We start from the raw sequence: 17,804 nt of genomic DNA, 5'->3' as shown, positions 1-17,804 counted from the left end.
GCATTAAAAGTCTCTTGTGTTTTCATATACCTACATGAGGGGTGTATTTACATATGGGGTGACACAATGTACAATGAAAAGGACATCATGGTATAGAACAAGGGCTTTAGTACAGCTCGGGGCTTAGGGTTTCTCTGCACGTAAAGAATAGTACCGTGTGATTCCAGATCATGAATTATGATAGTCTGGATTCTCTGTTGTCCACCTTACAGAAATGGCCAGAAGTGAACTTTTGGTTGGCATTGGTTGGGTCAGTCATTTACTAGAGAGAGTGTCTGATGAGGTTTAAAAGTTTATGGCTTTGTTTTTTTTGAGTTGATGTTAACTATTCCTTTCGAAGGGGTCCTTTTACTAAGGTGCGCTGAAAAATGGCTTGCGGTAGTGTAGGTGCGGGTTTTGAGCGCACGCCGATCCATTTTCCTGTAAAAAAGGCCTTTTTTTTCTTTTGCCGAAAATGGACGTATGGCAAAATCAAATTGCCGCGAGTCCGTTTTGGGTTTGAGACCTTACTGCCAGCCATTGATCTAGCGGTAAAGACCTACGTGCGTCCGTTACGCGCGCCTGAAAATGAAATTACCCCAAGAGCCATGCGGTAGTCAGGCGGTAAGTCCATTTTGGCGCGTGCTGGGCATGCGTAGACGCTTACGCAGCTTAGTGAAAGGGCCCCTTAGTTACTAATTCTTCCCGTTTGATACTCATCAGGAGCTGTCATGTACAACTTCCATGATTTTCAGATTTTTCTCCAGCTCTCTACACAATACAGTTTCCCAATGCTGCACCTTGGCAAGTCAAAAGATATTTTGCCATTAGAGCAGCTGCCCCTGGAATTGTGAATGCTACTTCAGTAGCACCAAGAGGCCAGACAAAAAGCAATATCCTGAGCATGGAATGGCACACAGCTTATGTAGGTAATTTAGCTTGCCTGCTTTGTCATTTTCATGGACCTTATGCTGGGGATCTGGTGATATTCAGGTACGGGACAAAAACAATGGTCATTATCACAGGACATGATAGACAGCATTACTAACCAATGACAGGCGCGTGAACCAGGCCACGCCTGCAGTAGGTTAGTTCCACAAAAAAAGCACACTACATTGGAGCCCATTCAAAGGAAAGGCCTGTATCAAAACCAGATGTGAACATCTGGTCTTCTTTAATGACATCTTAAACAAGCACAGAGACAGAACACCGGTCCACAAGGCACTGGCTATCCTTATAATTTCCCCCCATTATTCACACACACAGTGTCAGCACACAGATGAGCAAACCTCAGCTGATTATAGAATGCAATACATTTATTTTTCATTGTACGAAATGTTTATAAATGTTAAGATTTAAGGGAAATGAACAAGAAATGGAAAGAAACTTGTCTTTCCCTCTGTTTAGCACCAGATTAGTTAATCCCATCATAGAGGAAGTTCTTTTATTCGTTTTAACCAAACCCCTCCACCGCAAATGTTCAGCAGGGGAGAGATTGGTACAGCAACTCAGACCAAATGAAAAGTGACTAAAATGTTAAGAGTCTGCCAGTCTCATGCAAGGCTGATGTGTAGCCAGGGGTGCCGATAGCACTTCTACCCTCCCACCTCAAGTGTGACTTCTCAGGCGTAAAGAAGATTCAAAATTCGGTTCACCAGGGTCCATCAAAAACCACTTGACACACCTGCAGCAGGGCAAAACCTGGGTGTCTGTGACCACTCTGCATTGCCCAGAAGTAGGGAACAATTATCAAAGAGAAGTTCAGATCAGAAAAAATACTGGGACAACCGTAAGTATTTCAGCGGTGAGACAAGTCCCTTTAAAGAGGTACAATACTAGAACCCTAAATCAGATGAAAGTCAAACCACCAGCTGACTCATTCTGTCAGTGTGTTTCTGAGTACTCCGTCGAATCAAATTCTGATACTGTAAACAGAGAAAAAAAAACTGATGATTCCTACCTCAGAGCTTCTACTGATTATAGCAGCTCTTTCTCTGCTCATGTTCAGGATACTATGGCCATGGTGTTAATGCCCATCAGGATTGGGCTTTGTGGCTTGGCATGGGTCTCTTCTATGGGAGTAAGACCACCAAACCTGAATTACTGAAGGAAGAGGTAAAGAAGAAAAATATGCCCATTTCTTTTCAAGCACTCATCACTTCACGTTCTTGTGTCCTCTCTGCCGTTTCCACGACCTTTCCTTCACAAACCCACTGACTGCTTTTCTATTAAAAAAAAAACCTGGCTAGAGTTTCTATGTACCAACTCATCTCATTTTTAGCCTTTTGCAAGCATGAGGAGCAGAATCCAGTTTTTCCCTCCAAAACTGGAGGCAGGAAGAGCAGGCATGGCAGTTCAAGAATGGCAGAAGATCCAAGAGGCAACTGGTGGCCCTCAAGCATTCCTGCTCCTCCTAGCTCTCCAGCTCAGCGGACGGACTCTTGGCAGGGATGGAAGACTTCGTGTGCCCAAAAACTGAGTTATGAATTTTGTTGTAGATTATTAAGTCTTGAAAATCCAAAACTTTTTGAAATGAGTTTAAAAAGACGTAATCCTTTACTTAGTTCCATCTCCCCCCTCCCCTGATCCCCTCAAGTCAACAGCATCCCAGGGAAATTTTATTTCCCCTTAATATCTCAATAACTATCAAGATATAGTTAAGTAAAATTATAACAAATTTTGCTGATATATAGAGATATACATATAGATATATATATATATATATATAGATAGATAGATATTTGTTCTTTTTCCTCTTTTCAAATATATAGCTGCTTAAAAAGATGCAAAAAACTTACTGAATGGAATTAAGTGGAACTCTTGACTGGAGTTTTTAGCTTCATTATTTTTGTTGTGTCATCTGTTCTACATAAATACACAGATATATATTATAGATCTACTTTTAAATTGTTTAGAAAACATCACTCCCCTTCACGTTCCCCCTCTCACAGCAAAACAAATAATATTCTGTTAAAATACTCCCCTCCCCTGCTTTTCCTTTAGAGTTGGCAAATGAATTTTCCTTGCAGACACCTTGGAGGTATCTGCTCAGCATGTCCACACATCTGCAGCCTTCCTTATTTATCACCCTCAAACAGCACAACTGGTGATTACAGGAAAGGCACTGCCCACACTCCCTGATACAAAGAATCCAACAGGCAGTCTCTCTCTCTCTTTGTATAGGATTCAGAATCTTCTTTCTCGGTGTCTTCATCCTCCAAGAGAGATTCTCTTTTGGTTTTTTTCGAAGGAGCTAGCGGCAGGCTGGATTGGGACAGGGTTATAATCACCTTGTGATAATATACAGGCTAGACTCTCCAAAAAACAAAAATGCAAAATAAAAGCTATCCCATGCAACATTCACTTTCCAAAAAAAACAGGGTGTCACTCTGGCAAATGGGCGAGCAGGGTGAAAAAGCTTGTGTGACTGTGTGCCAGTGTGGCTCTGAGTGAGTGTATGCATGTGCATGTGTGTGTGTGAAGGAGAGAGAGAGAGAGAGAAAAGAGAGCGAGTCAACTCCTCAGCTTTCAGTGCAGTGATCGAAATATAAATATAATCAATTTTAGATAGACTAGTAGAAATAAAAAATCAATGTGGCTTCCACGAAGGCCACTAATGCCATGGGTGGTCAGCTTTCTAAAAGCTGTTTGAGAGCTCGTTCAATGTTCATTCGATGCCCAACTCGAGTTACCCCTAGCTCCACAAAGTCTTCCTTGGTTAGGGCAGGGAGATGGGTGCCTTCAATTTCATTGTCTTCAAATTTATCCCGGTGTTCAATCAGGTTGATGCTTTCCAGCCAGTCCCCCACATCGTACTTGTTCCAGAGATGAACAGGTTTTTGAATGAAAGGCCGTGGAGGGTGTAGTGCGTGCAGTGAGGGTGTAGGCGAAGGAGACGGTGATGGGGAACGACTTCGGGCGCTCACACTACGCACTACAAACCGGACTTCCTTGGGTTCGTGTGGAATGGAGAGGCTGGAAGATTTGAGAATGGTAGGTGGAGTCAGAGCATAGGGACGAACAGTGCCGAGAGGTTCTGTCCTTTCCGTGGCAGGTTTTACAGGGCTGGGAGTACGCCGGGCCACAGGGTACCGGCTTCCAGGTCGCACTGTGTAGGTGGTTCCATAGCTCCGCTGGGAAATGGTGTGAAGTTCACCTAAACTACTGAAAAGTCTGTGGAGAGAGAGAGGAAAGAAGCAGGTTTAAGGCTATGATTAAAACACGGGGAGGCAACACAGATTACAGAAAACCAGTACTACAAGCAGCTTAGGACACAGGTCGCATTACAACAAACAGAGTATCACTTCCTCAATACCCTAGTGCAGTACAAGGTTGCACTTGCTAGGGAGTCTCTTCAGAAATGAAATGTTATTGAATCTACAGTACTGTTTAGATTGTGGGGTGGGGGGGGGGGAATAGCTTACTTCATAAGAACATAAGATTAGTCATACTGGGTCAGACTAATGGTCCATCTAGCCCAGTATCCTGCTTCCAACAGTGGCCAATCCAAGTACCTGGCAGAAACCCAACTAGTAGCAACATTCCGGAATCCCAAAGATTAGCAACATTCCAGAATCCCAAAGATTAACAACATTCCGTGCTACCAATCCCAGGGCAAGCAGTGGCTCCCCCCTCCCCCAAGTCTTCTTTAGGTTCCGTCTTCTTCTGGTTGTTACATTAATCAGTCCTACTTAATGATATAGTGCATCACCATATTCAAAAATATTTATTTATTTATTTGCTGCATTTGCACCCCACATTTCCCCACCTATTTGTAGGCTCAACGTGCCTTACATTATATTGCAAAAGGTATAATTATGAACAGAGTAAGAGGTTTGTACTTTGTACTGCTACAACAGCGCCTTTTTAAAAATCAAATAATCCAATGATATTGACCATCCTGTGCTTTTCCCTTGCTACCCCAAGTAAAAATGTTGCCTTAATGGCCCACATATTGAGCTTTCAAACTGTACAAGTTCATAGACTCTGCTTCTAGAAACCACTTCTAGCTGCTCTCGTCCTTCCTCGCAGGCTCTATGTTTCTGTTCCCCATTTAACTGATGCATTTTTTTTTCTACTTCTCTGATCCCTCGTGCTAGAAGGAGACCAAAGCTTCACATCCTCCTCCAGAGATTTTCTCACGTTGACATTCTACAGTAATTATTACCTGAGGATATTTCCATTTTATGTAATGACATATACTCAGGGGTTTATGCTCAGCTGTGTGGCATCTTAGTGGCGTTCCTAGCTTGACACTGAATTTTCAAAGCCATTTATACAGGTAACAAATATTTCACTCACGCTAAGCAGCTGCCTCAAAATGGTTGTTCTTCACTGCAGCTAAACGTTTGTGTGTTGCCCCACAATTTGCGCACTTGTAGCTACACTGAAAGTAGATGTTCCTGGGGAAACTGCTCATTAAGGGCATGCTAGCCCACTGCAGCTTTCTACATTGCCAAACAATGTTTCCTATCCCCATGGGGGGGGGGGGGGGGGGGGGGGGGGGGAGGACACAATGGTTATCATTCAAGGGTGACATCTAGTGGCTGGATTTAGGATCCATGATTGCAGGATTCCAGAAGCAGCCCCTGAGCATGGACTCCAACTGAGGACTGTCACTGTAATGACTGAATATTGACCAGTTTCTAACAATGCCCTCAGTTTCTGGTGGTGGGCTTATGCATATTAGGTAACTAATTTTCCTTTATTCAGTAAAAATTCCACTCATGCACACTGGTATATCACAGAACAGTATAGCTTTGATACCAGGAGTGCCAATCTCCCTCTACCGCTTCCAGGCACACAGTACTGGTAAAACAGAGGTTGCTGCAATGCAGACTTCCCACATGCACTGTTCTTTGACAGAACCTTTTAAACACGTTGAACCAACGTAAGCTTTCTTTATGCATTGGCCCACCAAGTGTAATAGGAACATAAGTGTTGCCATACTGGGACAGACTGAAGGTCTATCAAGCCCAGTATCCTGTTTCCAACAGTGGCCAATCCAGGTCACGAGTACCTGGCCAGATCTCAAAAGAGTACAACAGATTTTATGCTGCTTATCCTAGAATACGCAGTGGATTTTCCCATCTTAATAATGGCTTATGGGTTTTTCTTTTAGGACATTATCCAAAGCTTTTTTAAACCCTCCTAAGCTAATTGCTTTTACTATATTCTCTAGCAATGAATTCCAGAGTTTAATTACATGTTGAGTGAAGAAATATTATCTCCGGTTGGTTTTAAATGTACTACCTAGTAGCTTCGTTGCATGACCCTAGTCCTAGTAGTTTTGGAAAGAATAAAAAAGCGATTCATGTCTATCCGTTCCACTCCACTCAGTATTTTATAGAACTTATCATATCTCCCCTTAGCTGTCTCTTCTCTAAGCTGAAGAGCCCTAGCTGCAGCCTTTCCTCATAGGAAGTTGTCCCATCCCCTTTATCATTTTTGTCACCCTTCTCTGTACCTTTTCTAATTCCGCTATATCTTTTTTGAGATGCATTGACCAGCACATGCTGCTCTAAGACATATATTTAATAGGTGTGGAGAGTATATGTTTTTATTTAATGAATAACGTGCCTCAGTTCTGCTCCGGAGGAACTACTTATATGGGTGAGTTCACTGTTCATATGCCCAGTTAATCCTTGCTTTGCTGAAACTGGCCATTATTCTGACAATATTTATTGCAGTGCAGATTTCTGTTCTCTGGAAGCTGGATTGATGACACCAATTCATTTTAAAATGGCAGGTCTGAAGTGGTGTTGGCTACTACGAATCAGGGTTTTTTTTTATTTTGAGAGGGACCTAAAGATAAATTAATTTGTATCTCCACAGGTTAAAGGTCTGAAGTGAACTTGAGAAGAAAGAAACAGTATCAAATGAACTTTGAGCTTTTCTTCAGTCCCTTTAGATAAGGTTTAATTATGCAAGCAAAACAAAACTAAAGCCATGAAATTCAAGGTTTGAAAACCACAGAACTTAGTTGTTAACAGGAGGAAATTATTCAAACTACACAATCTAACAGAATATTTAGAAAAAAAGTTTAAACTTTCCTATATATAAGCTATGTTGTACTTAAAGAAGACGCATTTTTAAGCTTTACAGCTGACCTCATGCTGACAGACACTGCAGTACAGGTACCACACACAGCATGCTTTCTGGGGAAATCAGCTTCATATTAATATATGATGAGAATAGCTTGTTTAATTCTGCAGCAAATGTTAGGACAGTACAATGAAGCTTCAAGTATTCTAGTAATTGAGCTTCCCTGTTACTAGATACGATTACAGGTACAGCTGTTTCTGGTTCGTTCTGGCACTGCATGGCCCTCGGTGAGTTTGAGCCACGTAGCGTCAGAAGAAAGTTTGCTCTTACAGTCTTGAGAGAAGGGCACGGGCAGCCAAGAAACGTATTGCTCAAAGTCAGGGCTAGACTTATTAAAAGGCCACGCCATGTAGCAACACACAATTACTGACAATATGCATTAGCGCGTGCTAACATGGCAGGCACACGTTGGTAACTCTTTAACCATCTCTCTGACCTCATGTGCAACGATCTTTAAATCAGTCAGCTTATTTTCTAACTCTTCTTGGGGTTTTCTTTTTATTACGTTCCATCTTCGCTTACACCCTACTCTGTCGATTAAAATTGTGTTGACATTGTAAGTAGTATATTAGACCACACTTTGTATTGTTATTTGCATATTTTGTTTACTGCTGTAATTGTCTATTGCTCATGTTTGATTTACTCTTACTGTACAGCGCCTTGAGTGAATTCCTTCAAAAAGACGGTAAATAAATCCTAATAAATAATGAAATTACTACTACTACTACTACTACTACTTAGCATTTCTATAGCGCTACAAGGCGTACGCAGCGCTGCTCAAAGAGCTTAAAATCTAATAGACAAAAAATAAATAAAGTAAGCAAATCAAATCAATTAATGTGAACGGGAAGGAAGAGAGGAGGGTAGGTGGAAGCGAGTGGTTACAAGTGATTACAAGTCAAAAGCAATGTTAAAGAGGTGGGCTTTCAGTCTAGATTTAAAGATGGCCAAGGATGGGGCAAGACGTAGGGGCTCAGGAAGTTTATTCCAGGCGTAGGGTGCAGCGAGACAGAAGGCGCGAAGTCTAGAGTTGGCAGTAGTGGAGAAGGGAACAGATAAGAAGGATTTATCCACGGAGCGGAGTGCACGGGAAGGGGTGTAGGGAAGGACGAGTGTGGAGAGATACTGGGGAGCAGCAGAGTGAGTACATTTATAGGTTAGTAGAAGAAGTTTGAACAGGATGCGAAAACGGATAGGGAGCCAGTGAAGCGACTTGAGGAGAGGGGTAGTATGAGTAAAGCGACCCTGGCGGAAGATGAGACGGACAGCAGAGTTTGAACCGACTGGAGAGGGGAGAGGTGACTAAGTGGGAGGTCAGCAAGAAGCAGGTTGCAGTAGTCTAAACGAGAGGTGACAAGGGTGTGGATGAGGGTTTTGGTTGAGTGCTCGGAAAGAAAGGGGCGGATTTTACGGATGTTGTAAAGAAAGAAACGACAGGTCTTGGCGGTCTGCTGGATATGAGCAGAGAAGGAGAGAGAAGAGTCAAAGATGACCCCAAGGTTTCGAGCTGAGGAGACAGGGAGAATGAGAGAGCCATCAACAGAAATAGAAAACGGGGGGAGCGGGGAGGTGGGTTTGGGGGGTAAAATGAGAAGCTCGGTTTTGGTCATATTTAATAAACCCTGACCCTCAATGCTGTATCCTATAAAAACAGAACAACTGTTCCAGAGGCAGCACTTCTACTAACCTATAAATGTACTTATGTAAGTCCATAGACCGTTATTAAATGGACTTGGGGAAAATCCACTATTTCTGGGATAAGCAGTATAAAATGTTTTGTACATTTTTGGGATCTTGCCGGGTATTTGTGACCTGGATTGGCCACTGTTGGAAACAGGATGCTGGGCTCGATGGACCTTTGGTCTGTCCCAGTATGGCAACACTTATGTACTTAGGATTCTGAATGGAATCTTGCTACTCTTTAGGGTTCTAAATGGAATGTTGCTATACACTTTGAAATTCTGCATGGAATCTTGTTATTCTTTAGAATTCTAGAATCTTGCTACTCTTTGGGGTTCTACATGGAATGTTGCTATTGTTTGGGTTTATGCCAGGTACTTGTGACCTGGATTGGCCACTGTTGGAAACAGGATGCTGGGCTCGATGGACCTTTGGTCTTTCCCAGTATGGCAATACTTATTTACTCACTCTGCTGCTCCCCAGTATCTCTCCAGACTCGTCCTTCCCTACACCCCTCCCCGTGCACTCCGCTCCATGGATAAATCCTTCTTATCTGTTCCCTTCTCCGCTACTGCCAACTCCAGACTTCGCGCCTTCTGTCTCGCTGCGCCCTACGCCTGGAATAGACTTCCTGAGCCCCTACGTCTTGCCCCATCCTTGGCCACCTTTAAATCTAGACTGAAAGCCCACCTCTTTGACATTGCTTTTGACTCGTAACCACTTGTAACCTCCTCTCCTCCTTCCTGTACACATTAATTGATTTGATTTGCTTACTTTATTTCTTGTCTATTAGATTGTAAGCTCTTTGAGCAGGGACTGTCTTTCTTCTCTGTTTGTGCAGCGCTGCGTACGCCTTGTAGCGCTATAGAAATGCTAAATAGTAGTAGTAGCAGCACTGCTTGCAAACCTTCACGAAAGGCGGAGTACATTGTCTATTGAGAAGAGAAAATTAAAAAAAAAACCAGGAGGAGCCTCCACGGAGAATCAAAACAAAACAGCAAAAGTAGAGGCTGACAAATGCACAAACCAATAGGGAGATAATATCACGTTAATTACACGTTACTATTTTCTTTCTTTATTATTGATTAATTACTAATTCTATCTTATTCTCAATACCAATTGCAGTCCAATTGTTATTTCTATCTTGCTCTTAATTGCAAAATTGTACTTCTTTGCCTTGTAACTTTATTACAATATTATTGTAAGCCACTTTGAGCCTGCAATCAGCGGGAAAATGTGGGATACAAATGTGATAAATAAATAAATATCAAAGCGCAGTTTATTCTGAATATTCTTTGATATTATCTCCCCTATTGGTTTGTACATTTGTCAGCCTTTACCTTTGCTGTTTTGTTTCTATTGAGAAGAGAGCCAGGACTCATGCTTAGGGGTCTACTGGACAATAAACAGCCAGACAAAGGGGTTAATATTCCTTGCTAACCTATAATACCCAAAAGAGATGCCAGGAACAATAAGTCTGTACTGGTAGCCAAAACTAAAAAGCTAAGGGGCCCTTTTTACTAAAAGGTGGTAAGCCCACCGTAGGCTTAACATGCGCCAATCTGGAGCACGTCCCAACGCAGGCGCCGGCGGTATTCCACCCCCAGCACGCAGCATTTACGGCACTAGCAGAAATATTCAAAACATATTTCCGCAGGGGGTTACCTGATGGTAATCAGGCAGCACCACACACTACTCAGTTACATCTGGGTTAGCGCGGAAGCCCTTACCTCCACCTCGGTGGATGGTGGTAAATGCTTCCCCCCTCCCCCGCATTGCCATGCGGTAAGAGCAATTTTATCATATGGCCATGTCTTTTTTCGGACTTTTTACCTGCTGGGCCTCAGCGCATGGCAAAAATGGCTGCCGCTGCTAGTGCAGGGCCCTTTAGGGAGGACATCAAACGATTGTATCCCACTGCATAGGGTCTCTTACAGCTGGAACGCCTAGGTATATTTTGGCAGTGTTAGTAGGCAGGAAGCCATAATGCCTTTGCTAATTTTGTCGGAATCGGGTGAAGTACTACAACAGCGCTGAGTTTTGCAATTTTGCATATGAACACTTAAATGGTCACTTAGAATATTTTTGCTGTTGTACTTTGTGACATATAAATTTTAAAATTTATATGTCACAAGTGACTTGCTCAAGATCACAAGGAGCAGCAGTGGGATTTGAACTGGCCACCTCTGGATTGCAAGACCGGTGCTCTAACCACTAGGCCACTCCTCCACTAGCAACAGTCCATGTAGAAGCCTGCCCTTGCAGATCAGCAATGCGGCCGCACAGGCTTCTGTTTCTGTGAGTCTGACGTCCTGCACGTACGTGCAGGACGTCAGACTCACAGAAACAGAAGCCTGCACGGCCGCGTTGCTGATCTGCAAGGGCAGGCTTCTACATGGAATGTTGCTAGTGGAATAGCAACATTCCATGTAGAATCTCAAATAGTAATGACAGAATCTCAATAGTAGCAACATTCCACGTAGTAGCAACAGAATCTCAATAGTGACAAAATTCCATGTAGAATCTCAAATATTTATTTATTTATTTATTTGGATTTTGCTCACACCTTTTTCAGTAGTAGCTCAAGGTGAGTTACATTCAGGTACACTGGGTGCTTCCCTGTCCCTGGAGGGCTCACAGTCTAAGGGCCCTGTTTACGAAGGTGAGCTAGCGTTTTTAGCATGCGCTAATGCTAGACACCCATAGGAATATATGGGTGTCTCTAGCATTAACGCACACGACAACACTAGCGCGCCTATGGTGCAGCTTAGTAAACAGGGCCCTAAGCTTGTACCTGAGGCAATGGAGGGTTAAATGATTTGCCCAAGATCACAAGGAGCAGCAGGCGGGATTTGAACCGGCCACCTCTGGATGTCAAGACTGTTGCGATACGTATATAGAGTGAGTTAAAAAAAACACAATTTTTTAAAATAAAAGCTATATTTAGAGAGTTAGGGATATAATTGTAACAGAAGCAAGAATGCTGTCCAAAGGCACGAGTCTGAAACAGCTTGGGATGTAAGAGATCCTATGCTGTGGGATATAATAGTTTGATGTCCTCCCTTCACTATGAGGTCCTTTTACTAATGTGGCCTGTGGTAGTGTAGACGTGTGTTTTGGGCGTGCGCAGAATCATTTTTCAGCGCACCCGCGAAAAAACACCTTTTTAAAATTTTTGCCGAAAATGGACGTGCGCCAAAATGAAAATTGCCGCACGTCCATTTTGGCTCTGAGACCTTACCGCCAGCCATTAACCTAGCGGTAAAGTCTGATGCGGTAACCGGGCAGTAATAACCCGCACGCATCAAATGCCACTTGGCGCACATAGCTGACGTGCGCCAGAAAAGAAAAAATATTTCTCGGATAAACGTGGCGGACGTTCGCCAAAACTGAAATTACCACGAGGGCCACGTGGTAGCCAGGCGGTAACTCAGAATTTTGCGCTCATTGGTCGCGCGTAGGCGTTTACGTGGCTTAGTAAAAGGGCCCCTTAGTTTTTTTAGTTTGGTTACCAGTATAGACTTATTGTTTCTTGCCTTTCTTTAGGGTCTACTGGAGCCATCACTGGCCCCTAAGAACACTTACTTACATACACAAATGGTCTCCCGTTCAGACATGAGTAGAAACAAACAAGGCTGAGGACTTCACTTGCATGATGACATAGAGAATATAGTTATAAATGGAAACGTGTAAAAAATAATGTAAAAAGAAAACGAAATATGATGAGGGTCAAATATGACTACAGTGCATATAAACCACCAGTTTTGCAGAGGGTGCAATCACATATTGTGCTCATGGATTAGAAAGATTAACTGATCAAATTAGTATACTTTTACAGTCATCTGGATCACTGTAGCTCTGTCTATCTGGGTTTTCAAAACAATACTGCAATATAGACTACAATTAGTTCAGAACCCCACAGCAAGGATGGTCACTTGTAGATCTGATTGGGAAAAGAGCTATACCCCTGCTTCAAGCACTTTACCGGTTACCTGTTGTCGTTTAAAATTATAAGTTCGACCTTTTGTGCTATCAAGAACTGGGATCCTTTTTACATAGGAGTGGAATCGTGTTCTGCCATCAGCAAACGTTTTTCGACTGCCCTCTTTGCAAGCAAGAAGGTCCTTTTTTGGAGAAGTACCCTCATTATGGAATTCCTTGTCTGCTGAGATGAAAATTATCCCTGAGTATATTGTAGGTCTTTTAGGTGTGCTCTTAAAACCTGGTCATTTTCTGATTAATTCTGGCCTGGTTTACCATTATTGTCTTTTAAGTGGTTCAGTTTTATAGCTTATTTTATTCTGGGTTTGTTATTTGGTTTTTCTTTTTATTAGATGTAGTTTCATAGATTGGTTCTCTCTATGCTGTATGTAGTAATGATTGTGTTTTCTTTCTTTCTTTTTTTTTTTTTACTATCTGTGTATGCTATTAAGTGTAGAGACCCTAAGGTTCTTCCCCCTGAAGGACTTGCAGAGACCTCTAGTGGCTATACCTTACAATTGTACTTGACTTAAGAATACCCCACTGCCCCTGGAATATGGTTCCTCTACCAGACGCTGACAGTGGGCAGGAGTGAACGGATATCACTCCTATCCCAACAGACCTCTGATGGACCACCGGGGATTTTGGTAAACCTGGGTACTGTTACTGCCTACCCAGCTTTGTTTACTAACATCAGGAAATAACAGAGGAAATATCATTGACTTCCATCCCTATTATTTAGCTCTTAGTTTTATTTTGGACCATTGGTTAATCCAACGAGTGCTTATGGCAAACAGTTGTCAGGTGTCAGCATCAATTGTCATATGATGCTGTATTTCTATGACGATTAACAAAAATGTATCAGTGTGTTGATAAATTACACATAACACTTCTAGGTATTAGTAGTCAGACGCCAATGTACCCAATACCACTACCCATCCATGAAAATGCAGTGTTGTTATGAAAGAGATCAAAAGAGTGGCCAAGGTCTAAAGTTATCTTCAACAGTCATGCCTTGACAGGTATCATGAGTATTTAATAGGACACACAAGTATCAAGGCTCATCAGATGTACTTATGTATTAATAAAACAATATTTCTCTATGGCCAGTCTGTACTATTAGAGAATCACTGGACTAGGCTCAAGGGCCCCAAATGACAGCCTACTAAGGCCACCACTGATTAGAGGGTTAGGATGTGGAGGTTGAAGGAGTAGTCAAAATTCTCAAGGGGGATGGGGTTGGTGGTCTGTGGGGAGGAAGGAATTTCTGCTCTAGGCCCTATGCTTAAATCCAAGCCTGCAATGCATAGATTAGAACAGGGCCGCCGAGAGACTGAGCAGGGCTCGGCGCCGAAGGCCACCTGCCCACCTCCAGCCCCGTCAACAGCCCCCTCCAACCGCCACCGGGCCCCCTGAATTCAAATCGGCAGCACTCACCTCCGTGTGAAAGCGCAGCGGCAGATCGCCTCCCTTCGGGCCTTTCCTCCCTGTGTCCCGCCCTCGCGGAAACAGGAAGTTACATCAGACGAGGGTGGGACACAGGGAGGGAAGGCCCGAAGGGAGGCGATCTGCCGCTGCGCTTTCATACGGAGGTGAGGCGCTGCCGATTTGAATGCAGGGGGCCCGGTGGTGGACGGAAGGGGGCTGTCGACGGGGCCGAGGGCGGGCGGATGAGACCAGGGACTGCGGCGCTGGGCCCCCCTTGGAGGCCCTTGCCCGGGGAATTTTGTCCCCCTGCCCCCACCTCTCGATCGGCCCTGGATTAGAATGCTGAACTGCCCAGGAGGTGTTTCTATGGGGATACAAAATGCTGTTACAGCTAGTCATATCAAACTCATGGGGAAAGTTATCAACATGGCTATTGCTAAGATGGGTTATTTTGCCACAATTCTATGCAATGAGACCCTGTGCTAAGATTGCAAGACTTGTGGTATAATAATCTGACTTAACGGTAGCCCTTGTTGATAACGTCCTCCCTGAATGGTGAGAAAAGTAGTAAGTGTTCTACAATATATTGCATTTGTCTGGAATGAATACTATGGTTTTTAAAAATTTCTTACTATACTTTCTTCTAATGCATTTGCATTATTTAACTCCAAAGTTCTTGAAATCTGCAAATGCAGAATAATTACGGGCCCCTTTTATCAAGCTGCGGCAAAAGGGGGCCTGCGCTGGTGTTGATGCCCCCTTTTACTGCAGCTGGGTAAAAGGTAGATCTTTCTTTTCTGTAGGAAATGGCTGCGCAGCAATTAAAACACTTGCCGCACGGCCATTTTGAAAGGAGCTCTTACTGCCGTCCACTGAGGTGGCAGTATGGGCTCCCACACTAACTGATGGCAACCAGGGCCGCCGAGAGATTAGGCTGGGCCCGGGGCAAGGCTGCCCACGGGGCCCCAGCCCCGCCAACCCCGAGGTCATCATCATCGTTGTTGCCGCCCCTCCCTGTGTCCCGTCCTCACGGAAGTCACGTCAGACGAGGGCAGAACACAGGGAGGGAAGGCCCGAAGGGAGGCGATCTGCAGACTGCCGCTGCTGCGCTTCTTTCACACGGAGCGAGGTTGAGGTGAGGCGCTATGATTTGAATTCAGGGGGGCCCGGCCCGGTGGTGGATGGAGGGGGGCGGGTAGAGGGGACTGCGGTGCCGGACCCCCCATGGAGGCCTGGGCCGGGGAATTTTGTCCCCCCTGCTCCCCCCTTCGGTGGCCCTGATGGCAACCAGGCAGTGCGCCAGATATGATGACATGCTGGGGGTGGGTGCTACTGCGGTAGTTCTTTTGTAGCGAGCCGTAAGCCCGCATTGGGCTTACCGCCACTTTGTAAAAGGGGCCCTTAAATATCAAACATAGCAAAGTTAGTTCAACCTCTACAATATATGTCAATTGCTTTTAAAATTCAAATTAGTTTTAGAGGTAAACAATCATAGAAAAAAAATCTGGAAAAATGTTTGCGTTAAATATTTGATAGGTGTGCATTTCTTTATTTGCCTTTCCCATTCCTAAACATCACTAAATTGATCTTTCTGAAATTTGGCGCATTGACCAAGACTGGAATCATATTACGGAGGTGAAGTATTCAAGTATCCATTCAGGTGCAAAATCTACGCCAGATTTATCGACAAAGAATATTCAATGTTTTCAGTGGCAACATTAGGGCAAAACTAGAGCTCAAACATACATTTACATTACTAGAATTCATCAATTTTCAACAAAAAAATATTGACTGGTATTTTTTTTGAGAAAACCTTAACTGAGTGAGATCTGATAAAACCATAACTTAAAAATGTAGCAACTGCTACAGGCCTTTCCCAGTAGTGAATGGAATAGAGGAAGCTCACAGTTCCTTACTGCCACCCTCTCCAAATAGGGCATCCTATACAAAAATGATTTGACTGTTGCCGCTAAAGGTGAGAAGACTTGGCTTATGTAGTATAATTTTCTCCCTTTTCAGGCCACTGGACATAATGATGCAATACCACTAGCAGTAGGGAAGCTCACCGTTCCAGGGACTCTAAAAGGAACCTGCTGTGGGTAACAGTTCCTGGAATTCCATTTTCTTCCAGCATGAGGCCCTGAAGATGATACAGTGCTGGTTTTTGGGAGTTAATAATTCTTACAGTCCCAGCCATAGGAGCCAGCAGGTGCTGAGCACCTACAATATTGAGCAAGCACCTCCATTGTGTCCAGGGAAGGTTCATTTGTATTGTTTGGCACCCCCAATCATTTTTGAAATGTGGGCACCTATGATCCCACTGTCTTCCAGGACAGGATGCTATAGGCGTAGGAGTGAAGGTAGTTGGGGAGCTCAAGGGTTCTGCTTTCCTGTCCTTTTCAGCAGGAGGTGTTCTAGGGAATGGTGGGAAGAGGAGTTTTTTTTGTTTTGTTACATTTGTACCCCATGCTTTCCCACCCATGGCAGGCTCAATGCGGCAGGCAATGGAGGGTTAAGTGACTTGCCCAGAGTCACAAGGAGCTGCCTGTGCCGGGAATCGAACTCAGTTCCTCAGGACCAAAGTCCACCACCCTAACCACTAGGCCACTCTTCGAGATTCTACATGGAATGTTGCTATTCCACTAGAAGTCAGCCCTTGCAGATCACCAATGTGGGCGCGCAGGCTTCTGCGAGTCTGACGTCCTGCACATACGTGCAGGACGTCAGACTCACAGAAACAGAAGCCTGCGCAGCCTTCTACATGGAATGTTGCTACTGGAATACCAACATTCCATGTAGAATCTCCAATAGTATCTATTTTATTTTTGTTACATTTGTACCCCGCGCTTTCCCACTCATGGCAGGCTCTTTGCGGCAGGCAATGGAGGGTTAAGTGACTTGCCCAGAGTCACAAGGAGCTGCCTGTGCCGGGAATCGAACTCAGTTCCTCAGTTCCCCAGGACCAAAGTCCACCACCCTAACCACTAGGCCACATTGCAGCTTTAGATGTTATAGGCCCAACCAGCAAGAAGTACTGTAGGAAATGATGAAGAAGCCCTGGCTGTGGGAGATTTGAAGTAAAAAGATGGATGTTTTGGAATGAAAAGGTTAAAATTATCTATTTATCCTACTGTTAAAATCTGCTGAAACAGATGAATGTAATACAATTTAATTCCTGCACTGGGTTTTTTGTTCAATCAACGGTAACTGCACGACGATTTGATCATTATTCTAGGAGTATAATTTTTGAAGCTGTACCTTTTTGCTATTTTGATTTTCAAACCACAGAAGGGCTTAAGTTGTCTATAATATCTAGAGCATTTAGATCAGCTTTGCTGTAGAATTGGTAAAAGCAAATAAATCCAGGTTGAATCTAAGTCTGGACTCTGCTTCCTGTCTTTTCATACCTATGGGCAAAGGCATACAGGAAGCTATTTTTTGCTCTATGCATTTGGATCTTTGATTCTAGATGGGTAGGGCATACATTTGGTGTGAAGAAAATTTCCCCAGTTTTTTTTTCCATAATCACCAGAACAGAATTTCACAACACTGGGACACAGACATGCTTTCACTGAGTACAAAGGGAAGGGGACTGAATACATTACAAAGCAGAGCCTGGCTCCCTCCTCTCC

At 43.7% G+C, this 17,804-nt stretch overlaps 1 protein-coding gene across 1 annotated transcript in view; it reads right to left on the bottom strand.

Annotated features, from left to right (window-relative positions):
* Nucleotides 1–1,124: 1,124 nt before the first annotated feature.
* The window catches only part of SHANK3 (SH3 and multiple ankyrin repeat domains 3), a 704,425-nt gene continuing 687,745 nt past the window's right edge, over nt 1,125–17,804 (bottom strand). The window contains exon 21 of the mRNA XM_030215777.1: nt 1,125–4,152. Within this exon, the coding sequence (XP_030071637.1) occupies nt 3,609–4,152 (544 nt within the window). The 3' untranslated portion in view covers nt 1,125–3,608. The remainder of the gene's footprint in view (nt 4,153–17,804) is intronic.

This window comes from Microcaecilia unicolor, chromosome 10 (assembly GCF_901765095.1).
Source record: "Microcaecilia unicolor chromosome 10, aMicUni1.1, whole genome shotgun sequence".
Classification (NCBI taxonomy): domain Eukaryota; kingdom Metazoa; phylum Chordata; class Amphibia; order Gymnophiona; family Siphonopidae; genus Microcaecilia; species Microcaecilia unicolor.
This window is presented reverse-complemented; position numbering and strand designations above follow the sequence as displayed.